General features: G+C 36.6%; 1 protein-coding gene across 1 annotated transcript; it reads right to left on the bottom strand.

Annotated features, from left to right (window-relative positions):
* Nucleotides 1–8986: 8986 nt before the first annotated feature.
* Nucleotides 8987–10156, bottom strand: LOC108678785 (protein odd-skipped-related 2). The gene has a single exon (XM_018167253.2). It carries the CDS (start codon nt 10136–10138, stop codon nt 9332–9334), a length of 807 nt encoding a protein of 268 aa, XP_018022742.1. The 5' UTR covers nt 10139–10156; the 3' UTR covers nt 8987–9331.
* Nucleotides 10157–10496: the final 340 nt, after the last annotated feature.

Genomic DNA, 10496 nt, shown 5'->3' with positions numbered 1-10496 from the left:
GTAAACGTCTGATGTATGAGTAAACGTCTGACGTATGAGTAAACGTCTGACGTAGGAGTAAAGTCTGACGTATGAGTAAACGTCTGACGTATGAATAAACGTCTGACGTATGAATAAACGTCTGACGTATGAATAAACGTCTGACGTATGAGTAAACGTCTGACGTAGGAGTAAACGTCTGACGTATGAGTAAACGTCTGAAGTATGAGTAAGCGTCTGATGTATGAGTAAACGTCTGACGTATGAGTAAACGTCTGACGTATGAGTAAACGTCTGACGTATCAGTAAACGTCTGACGTACGAGCAAACATCTGACGTATAAGTGAACGTCTGACGTAGGAGTAAACATCTGACGTTTAAGTGAACGTCTGACGTATGAGTATACGTTTGTCGTACGTGGATAAACGACAAATAAGAACGTGTTGGATTAGATTTTAAATGTTCAAACTATAATTGTTTGTTATTTCTAATATTTTTATTTCACATTAACATTTTCAGCTTATAAAATATTTCCTCTCTTTAATGATATTTATTGATTTATTGCTTACGTGATATTGACGATTGGATTGTTCCTGTTGTCAAATTGAAAATAATATTCCGGGAGATGACAGTTTTTGGAGCATTTTTAGTTTTCCTATTTATCTTTACAAAGATATTAATTCTGCTTTATATCATCATGGAAAATCGCAATATTTGTTCCTATCACGAAGAAATATTTTGCTCTGAATTTCCTATAGTGCAGCAATCACTAAATTTTATGTGATTTTTTAGATAAATGCCTAGTAAATGGTAATGCTTTTCCGTGTAAATACTCCAATTATTTTATTAGCACGGCTTACAATTTTCAAAATTACAATTTCAATATACAGTACCCACTCTTTAATCTGTATGACGGACTTGACACCTCTTGCTCGGATATTTACTCATGATTTTCAAGTGACGAAATTTGTGGTGAATGCGGCAAGCAATTCATGATTTCTTTATCAGCGAGCGCCGTCAGAAGGAGCTGAGCTTCGGAAGTTGAGAGGTTGTATGTCACTTAAGAACACAAGTGCCGCTTTCTTCTTAACTCACCGACTACCTGAGATCAGTCAAAGCCGACCAATATATGCGTGACCTTGCTTGCTTCAGTCTGCATTAATAAACACTGCAAAGAAATAGTCAAAATTACCTGCATCAAAGAAATTCCTGGGGTTTAATTTGTTGAGGTTTAATTTGGGGTTTAATTTTACTTGTTTTCGAGCAAATTCAGTCTAAATTGAAGGCAGGCAAAGTATAGTTTCCGCGCATAACCTGAACATCGGGTGTAATAAATGGGTGGATTTTCACTTTTATCACACTTGCCACTTTAGATCTTTTTAAGGCCTGATTTGTGGTTTTATGGCAAAGCGTTGCTGAAGCTTGAGAAACTTCTCGACAGCAGCCGGCAGCGAAAAATTCATTAATTGCTTTTTCATCTCAAAGCTTCAGACATGAATTGATTCACATCTACAGCGTAGGCGTAAAAAATAGGGGGTTTCTTTTAGTCATATATGTGGAAAAAATATTTAAAATGAATAATTTGCTTGACTAAAACTTTTGACCATCAGCGTAGTTTTATTTTCTAGGGAAATGTCCGTTAATTCAAAGTGGGTTCATCAATTAGCCTTACAAGTGCAATTAAATTTATTGCATATGCAATTTTATTGCTCAACCTCTACTCAATTGTATTCAATTATGCATGCGCAGTTTGAGGTGAGGCACATATAGTTCGGGAGTGACCGCATTTTATTTATAACGTTTTTTTTCGTAATTTTGATGTACAACGCGTTTGAATCAAATGCAATGTCCGGTTTCAACACCTCAATTGTCTCCCAATATATTTGTCGCTGAGTCATCTCATCGAATTCAAAATTACGCAACTGATTGAAATATCTTATTAAAGATAGAGGATCGATTCACCTTTGAAGATAATACTTTCATTGACAGTGTGAATAATTGTCGGGATTTCAAAGTTGGCCGGTGCATTTGAACTTGGAGAAGCTGCTGCTGTTGTCACCTTGTTCGCTGGACCGCCGCTCAAGTGGTCGCATCGCATCGCATGCGTCGGCAATTGATTCTTTGGTTCAAACTCACCGATCAACTTTGAAGTTCTGAACTGATGAAGTATCGGGTCAGTTCCGGGACAGCGGCTTACTTTACCCGAACATTATTGTGAGTTTATACTTTCAGCATGAATTTCGGCCTAAATTTTAGTATTCAACTTTGAATACAACGATATTTTGTTCTAAATAACAAAACTTCCCAGTGAGGTCACAATTGTCAGTAGGAATAAAAAATAATAAATAAAAATAAGAACTTAAAACTTCTAACACAATTTAAGAACGAATATTGTGAATCTAAATTTATGTCAGAAATTTAGAATACAATTAAATCATTTCTAAATAAGTTTGGAATAGTCAGTGAACTTAATTTTTCGTCACAAATTTATACGTATAATAACGTTAGAAATAAAATGTAATAATATATCAATTTGATTATGGACAACAAAAAAATTTGGTACCAATTTTTTCATCGATTACACCATTTTAATTCGACCTAACAACTTTCCTAATACAATCTTTTCCTAATAAAATAGTAGAGCATAATATTGCGTTCATTAAGCAATTTCCCTCCCGGTTACAATGCAGCAAATTGAAGTGGTCACGCATGCGACAAAGAAGATCTCTGCCGAGCCAGAAGGTCTCTCAATTATACAGTAATATGAGTGTTGAATATTAATCCCATAAAATGGAAATTCTTAAATCAGAAGCTCGTAAAATTTAGACATTAATACACCATTACCGCTACTCTTCTATTCCACGTGCTATCCATGCATGGTTCAGGCAATTAGGCTGCAGCTAATGACTGTTTCCGATGACTGGCAATCAATGTCATTTCTAATTTAATTACACTATCATTTTAAATTTCATTGCACTATCATTTTAATTTCATTTTACAATCACTATGATTTTTTTTCATTGCATTATCACCATTATTTTAATATCATTGCACTATCACTATCATTTTAATTTCATTGTACCCCATCACTATAATTTTAATTTCACTATCACTATCATTTCAATTTCATTGTGCACAATCAATATAATTTTAATTTCACTGCACTATCACTACCATATTCATTTAGTTTCAATTGCATTGCGTTTTCATTGATTGTTTTTCTTCGATCTTCATTTTCACTTTAAACAACTGATCCACAGACGCATTTGATAGGAGAACTAGCAGATTTTTCGTAATGTTGTGGGCGGATTTGGTGTTAGGAATCCAGTTGTTGATTCTCCATTCAATTTGGTTCCGAGTTAGTTACAGGTTATCGTTCCGGTTCGGTGTCGGTTCCGGTCCAACCATACCCTTTAAACCATTCTGCGTAGGTTACATTTCAACAATTTTTATTAAGTGGTTATATTCTTTTATATTTTCATTTCCCATTGCACCTGGTAACGCCTTGTGCAGGAGGCTTGCAGGAAGCCAGAAGGAAGTCTCCTTTGCTGTCAATCTATCGTCTATTTTATTGCCAAGAAGTTACTAGCTGTAGAACAACAGGAAAGATATTTCCTGCCATAAATAATGTATTCAGATTCACAGATCAAACTATTAAATCAAGAGATACCATAAAATTTCCTCTTAACAAGATTCAAGTCTGAAATAATTGTTATATGTGTATGGAATTATAGCTAGAAATATAAAAATGGAACAATGTTGGCAGATAATTTTTACAAACTATACATGTTAGTCCAGGATTATTTGAAGCGAGGTCATATTTTATCACGGAGTTTCAAAGAGAACGGTAGCGCTGCTATAGCGTGATTAAGAATTCAATAAACTAAAACACATAGAAAACGAACCCATGAACTCAACGACCGTAAATTTAGTAAACAATTAATAATGAAGAGTTATCTCCATAAAAAGTAGGCATTAAATAGTTGAATATAATTATGCATATGTACATCAATATGGAATTGTAAGTTTATACTGTGGGAAGTTTTCGGCATCAAGATACTAAACTTAATTTATAGAAAATGTTGCTGTCTTGTCATTTGAGATTTTCAGGGGCACAGAATAAGACAAAATCCTCCGCTATATACTGTACCTAGTTATCATTATTTGTCTCGTTATATTTCATAAATTCAAGGAAACTGTTAAAGACGAAGCCAGTTTTGTTAGTTTTTTAAAGTTGCGAGAAATCAATCGACATAAAATTGCTAAGGCTATACGAAATTCAGTCCAAGGATTTTGCGCTTTATTGAACGCATCCGTAATACAACACCGAATGCGTGTAGGATATATTCAGGATCATCATAAAAAACCACTCGTCCAGCAGGTCAGGTTGACAAATCGAGTTGAAACAAAAGCTTTGTGATCGGAGTCCGCCCTGACGTTTTTATTCTCTCAATAAAACATTTCAAATCCGCAACTGAAGGAATCGGTAAAAGATCCCCAAAATTTGCAATAAAATCGAACCCAAACTTTTTGCCGACCACAGATACCAGGAAGGGAATAAAAATAAAATATAGCGAATAATCCAACAATTTTTCAAATTTCATGTTGAGCTAAAGAAACATTTAATAAATTTGTTTTCGCAAGTAAGAACTAATCAGGCCACGTCGTCCGTTGTTCCCGAAGTGAGTCACCAGCTTCACTCGAGATCGCGCACAAGCCTTTATAATCTTCGAAACCAGGAGATAGTCAAATAGTGTATAATATAATATAAAACTATCAAAACCAGGAGATCGCACATAAGCCATAACTTTCAAAACCAGGAGATAGTGCATAATGTTAAACTTTCAAAATCGGGAGATGGTGTATAATATTAAACTTTCAAACCCAGGAGATCTTGTATAACATTAAATTTAAACTTTCAAAACCAGGAGATTGTGTATAATATAAAACTTTCAAAACCAGGAGATCTTGTATAATCTCAAACTTTCAAAACAAGGAGGTTGTGTCTGACCTAAAACTTTCAAAACCCAGAATAAGCTCCGTTTAAAAAATAAATAAGAGTCCGGCTATATTTCCCGGAGCTGAGGCAGCCATGTGATCAGTCTAGAGCTCTGTAATTTGTGTACACTCTAGTAACGGCTAATGATATTGTAGGTAATAAGTTCGCTTATAGCACCGTAATCGACAGCGTTAACCCATTGACGGCACTGACGCGGTCCATGATGAGTAGCCCATTCCTGGTCCAAAAATAAATACGCAACTATAATAATTAAAGCAGGAATATTTAATACAAGAAATTTATTTAGATAGTAGGGTGATGAAGAACTTAATGTTAGAGGTAAAATTATTATCGAATTACGGAAAATGTGAAGTCACGGACTGATGGACATGACGTGCACAATAGCGCCTTTTTTCCATACATGAAAAAAAATGCGCTAAAAAGGTTAAAAACTAATTTATGAATAGAATTCTATCTTTACGATATGCACGCTCTATCGCATTTTATCTTTACGCTCAACATCTAAAATCGGGATCTGTTCATGCGCTTAGCAATTTCCCAACTATACTCATTTAAATTTGCAAGCTGAGCTATTTCTATTCGGGCATCTTTGTTAGAACATTTAAGTTATTTTTGTTCGACGACAAATTTGATGCCGATTCTTCGCAGAAAAAAATGAACGTCTTTAATTGTGCATGAAATGAACTGGATCGCTTTCATCGTCAAAAACTCATAGATAATTTTTTAAAAGAGATTTATACTTAGATAATTTTTAAATACTACAACCCAATCTAAACGAACTTTAGAATATTTTTGGGCCTAATACGTACGCACCACAGGCTGCATGTTATGTAAGTTTTCTGCGCATTTTTTTGAATTTACATGAATTCAGGTACCTGGAAGTGCCTTGTTTGTGCGGTGCTTCTCTTTCTACAAAATTAGACCAAATCTCAATTGAATTGAGCAATACAAAACCACATTCAATTTTCTCAAGCCAAATCAGAACAATGAAATTTTCCGGTAATTCACAAGCATTGTGATTTCTTATTCATGACGTTGACTTCCAAATTTGACTAACAAAGAAGACTGGAATTAAACTTGAGTGCAAACAGAAGCCATAAATATATTTCTTTCATCTTTACATCACGTGCGAGAATGACGACACCATTATTTAGGATTAGTGCCTACAACTCGACATATCTTCATTATTTTCGAGACATACGAAACATACCACGTGTTCGCGCGCTTGAAGCACCAGGTGCGTCGTTTATAGTGAAACAAAGCCAGGATCCAGCTTGGTTCCAGTATCTCACAAATAAAAACAAATGCTTTTATAAGGGAATAATGCCACCAGTGTTTGCCCACTGAATACCTGCAATTAATCACGAACCTGACATGTCAGGTCGAGCAAGTAGCTTGTTTTGTTCTGCGTGAGTGAACACTTATAGAACGCACTCGAGTATTTCGACTAGTCCTGTGAGTGTCCACCGTATGCCAATTAGTCTGATAATTGTGGCTTCTTATGTGTGCATGTGCGCATCATTCATTGAGATATACACATGTGTTGTGGCAACGAAATGAAGAAGCTGAGGCTGTCATGCTCAATACTGCTTTCAAGCCGATATTGCAGTCAATGAAGGTAATTGTTTATATGCATGATGAGTCATATGCAACTGTAATCATGACGTCACTGATGGAGGTAATTAGTTATCTGTATGATGAGCTCAACTGTAATCATGACGTCACATGACCAAGATAATTAATTAGTCATCTGTATGCGCAGTGACGACCACTCGATCATTTGGTAATTCATGTTCAGGTGCAAGCTTTAATTATTACGCTGCCCCAATACTTATTCCTCCCATGCACTTACTCATCACACAAAGAAGTATAGTTAGAATATGGGTTCAAAGTGTGTTTTCACAATACGCATTCATAATGCTCATTCATTCTAGTTATATTGTTGGTTAATTCGCTTAATTGCTACCTTATGAATTTAAAGTGCGAATTACAGATGCATATGCATAATACGTTAGATGCATATATGCCCACAAATAGGCGTACGCAATATGTGTTGAAAATAGGTTTCGCAACTTGCAATCGTAATCTGCATTAATTACGCGTATTCGCAACATGAATTCACGAAGTGTATCCAACATAATCCATATCCAAACGTATACGTACACATGCAATATGACATTACGAAACGTTTATTTAATATATACGCTTTCACAATAGGCTATTAAAAAAATGTTAAAACTAGTAATTGAAACACAGATTTGCAATATTTTACTCCCTGACAAACTCAGTTTTTCCCCGTTTCTCTTTGTTGAAAAATGAACGACTTGAAAAATTCTTAGAGATCATTTTTATTGACAATCGTCGAACTTCTGTTGCTAAAGTTCATGTAAAAGCATTATTTTTAGCGAATTTCCTCATTTATGGAAAAAAAGCGCTATTGTGTTCGTCATGTCCGTCCGTCTGTCTGTCTGTGACTTCACGTTGCCGAGTATCCATGATACTTGGCAACGAGGAAATGCGCTCTCTAGCTGTCACTCACTGCAACGAGTACTGATACATTTTTTGCCGTGCCTCATGTTCTAATGACGTATTTCTGTTGCTCATGTATCATATTTGATTATAGTGAAAAAACTGCGGAGGTCCATTCCTGAAAATATTCTTTTACGCGAGTTCTATTTTTCTTCACAAAAGTTGTTCTATAATTGTAAATTATTCATCCTTACAGGAGACATAAAATATCCCACATACTCAGGTGAAAATCATTATTGGCTTCACTTGGCCGCCCAACGTTCAGTCGTCCAAGTTTTGTCAACTTTAAAACAAGTTTTCAAAAAAAAAAAACAAGTTTTTTTCTCGAGGTGCACTAGCTGCAAGTGGTCAATCAACGTCCCACACTCAAACGTCCTTCGTTCGATGGCGATTTTTCATTGACAATGATCCTTCTTTTTAACTTTCGAAATTTGAGACGGTGGCTTCACTTTTTATTTCGTGGATAAATTTTTACTAATTTTCTCAGCACCAAATACTCTATATATAATAGTAGGTTGATAAAAAACGTAGTATTTAAAAAAAACGTACATTTAAAAACTCTATGGAAATTCGCGGGATATTTTTATAGTCAGTCTAGTATTTATTTCAAGACTCGATCTATTGATGTGAAAAATAAGTTTTTATATTTGCGTATTTATCCATAGAAGTCAACAACATTATAACTAATTCAATACAAGTGATTTTTCCATTTGAATTTCTCTTCAATAACTTCGTTTCCATTGCTTGTCTTCGGGATTAAATCCACTACAGTTCATAAAGGATTAATTAAAATAAAAAGCTGAGGAATTTCTTTTTTATTATGCATTCAACTTCACTGTTAACAATGCAATATTATTTGTACATGACATCGACTTGGAGTTGAAACTTAGACGTAATAGATTAATTACCATGATGTACATATAATACATAACTTAATACAATTAGATATTAAAGCTTTTGCAAGGCAGGACGTGATTTGCAGAAAAACGCAAACTGCGGCTGCTTTGTATCAACTGTACAAATCACAGAAAGCATTCTATACAGAGTACAACACATCTTTCTGATGAATAAAATATTTCTCTACACGTATTTGTGAATATTATGCATTATTTCGCGTCCAATCTTGAGTAAAAACCTCAAGAAGTGAGAAACTCAAGCTAAAATTAGATTATTAATCAGGTGAGTTTTGCATAGAACTATTAATGAAAACCCCATAAAAATCCAACCAAGATCTCTAATACAAACAATTCGCAAATACATAAAAATTAATCAAGTCAACAAAAACATTCAGCACAGCGAACAAAGAATCTTATAATTTAAATATAGCTTGATTAACAAAATCAGCAAATTAAATTACCGACCTTTTGAAAATAATAGAAATTTGTTAAAAAATATAAGAAGTTTAATTTTAGAGATAACTTAATTTTACTTCGCAGTTGCATTTTTCCTGTGACATTGTTAATTGTGTAAAATTTGGGAATTGGTTCCTCCGAATAAAAGGTTTTTGGCTTAAGAGATCGTGTCTTTCGTGGAAGATATTTCTTCGTGCTGATCCATCCAGACTCCTTAACTTTTGAATTAAACCCCAACCGCTGTACAGAGATCAGTAAGCATCACATGTTATGCCATGCATGAAAGGTAAAGGTACTTCGACCATCAACTAACATTCTATTTACATAATTATATTGGAATTAGATCACGGGACAAATATTCTAGCGTGACCGATAAAATACAAGTTAAAAATATTCACACGTTTTCTCCGGAAAACGAATTGTCCACAACATATATAAAACACGCAACACTTCATCTTCTCATGATGTCCTCGATGGTGAAGCCGAGTCTTCTTGGTCTTTCTTCCTCATCGTCAGCGCCAGGCTCCTCCGCAAGGGTCTGCATGGGCTCGTCCTCCGTCAAGGCTGACGAGGTGACGAGGATGGGACTCGACGATCGCTCGACTCCTGACGAAGGCGAGACGTTGGCCGAGCAAACTCTTGGTACCCTCAACAAAACATTGAGTTCGGTGCTCGATGATAGGTCTGAAGAAGTCGGGGCGATGTCGTGTGCGTGTTGGGCTTTGTGCACCGCCAACGTCCTGTTCTGACAAAAACCTTTACCACAAACTTCACATTTGAAAGGCTTGTCTTTACTGTGGATGTATTTGTGATCACGAAGGTGGTCCTGCCTTCTGAAGGCCTTGCCACAAATATCACAAGGGAACGGTCGCTCGTCCGTGTGCGTGCGTTCGTGAATTAGGAGATTGTAGCTTTTGGTGAACTCACGTCTGCAGAATTTGCAGATATATCGTTTCTTGGGTCTACATAACCTGCCACCAGGGTTAAGTAAGAAAGTAGACAGGCTTGAAAGATCAGCTGACCACTGCAAGTTAGTATTGTAACCAGACATCAATGTTGCTGCAATTCGGGCATCGCACCAATCTTTTCCGGCGTTTCCACTAGTACCGAACAGTGGCAGGCCATGTAGAAGTGGCATTCCAGTAGCCATTCTGGCAGGTAGTGGCGAAAATGCTGATCCCAATGCACCAGGGATATACTTGGCACTAAGTTTACTTGAATCTGGAATTTCAGCAGCGAGCACGGGCGAGCGTGCCATGATGCGTGCACTTAGATGTCTTCAGTCACTCTGTCGCCGCTGCATCTGGTCAGGGCTTTTATACCCGGCCCTCGGCGTTTGGGCTTTGGCCCCAGCAGCCAGTTTGCAACTATTGGCCGCTGATGCTACCAATAAGAGGAGGTCCTGGGCGGTTCGAAGCGCTCAGGAGCCTTGGTCATTGGCTCCGAGGTAGAGATGGAGGCTCTACCGGCCTGCCGAAGAAGTGCTGGGGATGTTATCTGAGGCTTCAGCAAGCGTTCGATGCCTCCGCTCTGCTGCTGCACCTGATCGCAGAGTTTGCGGTGAACACACAACCTCCAACGAATTCCGGCGGGACTCGTAACCTGTCGTAATGATG

This window comes from Hyalella azteca, unplaced genomic scaffold (assembly GCF_000764305.2).
Source record: "Hyalella azteca isolate HAZT.00-mixed unplaced genomic scaffold, Hazt_2.0.2 contig11277, whole genome shotgun sequence".
NCBI classification, from domain to species: Eukaryota; Metazoa; Arthropoda; class Malacostraca; order Amphipoda; family Hyalellidae; genus Hyalella; species Hyalella azteca.
This window is presented reverse-complemented; position numbering and strand designations above follow the sequence as displayed.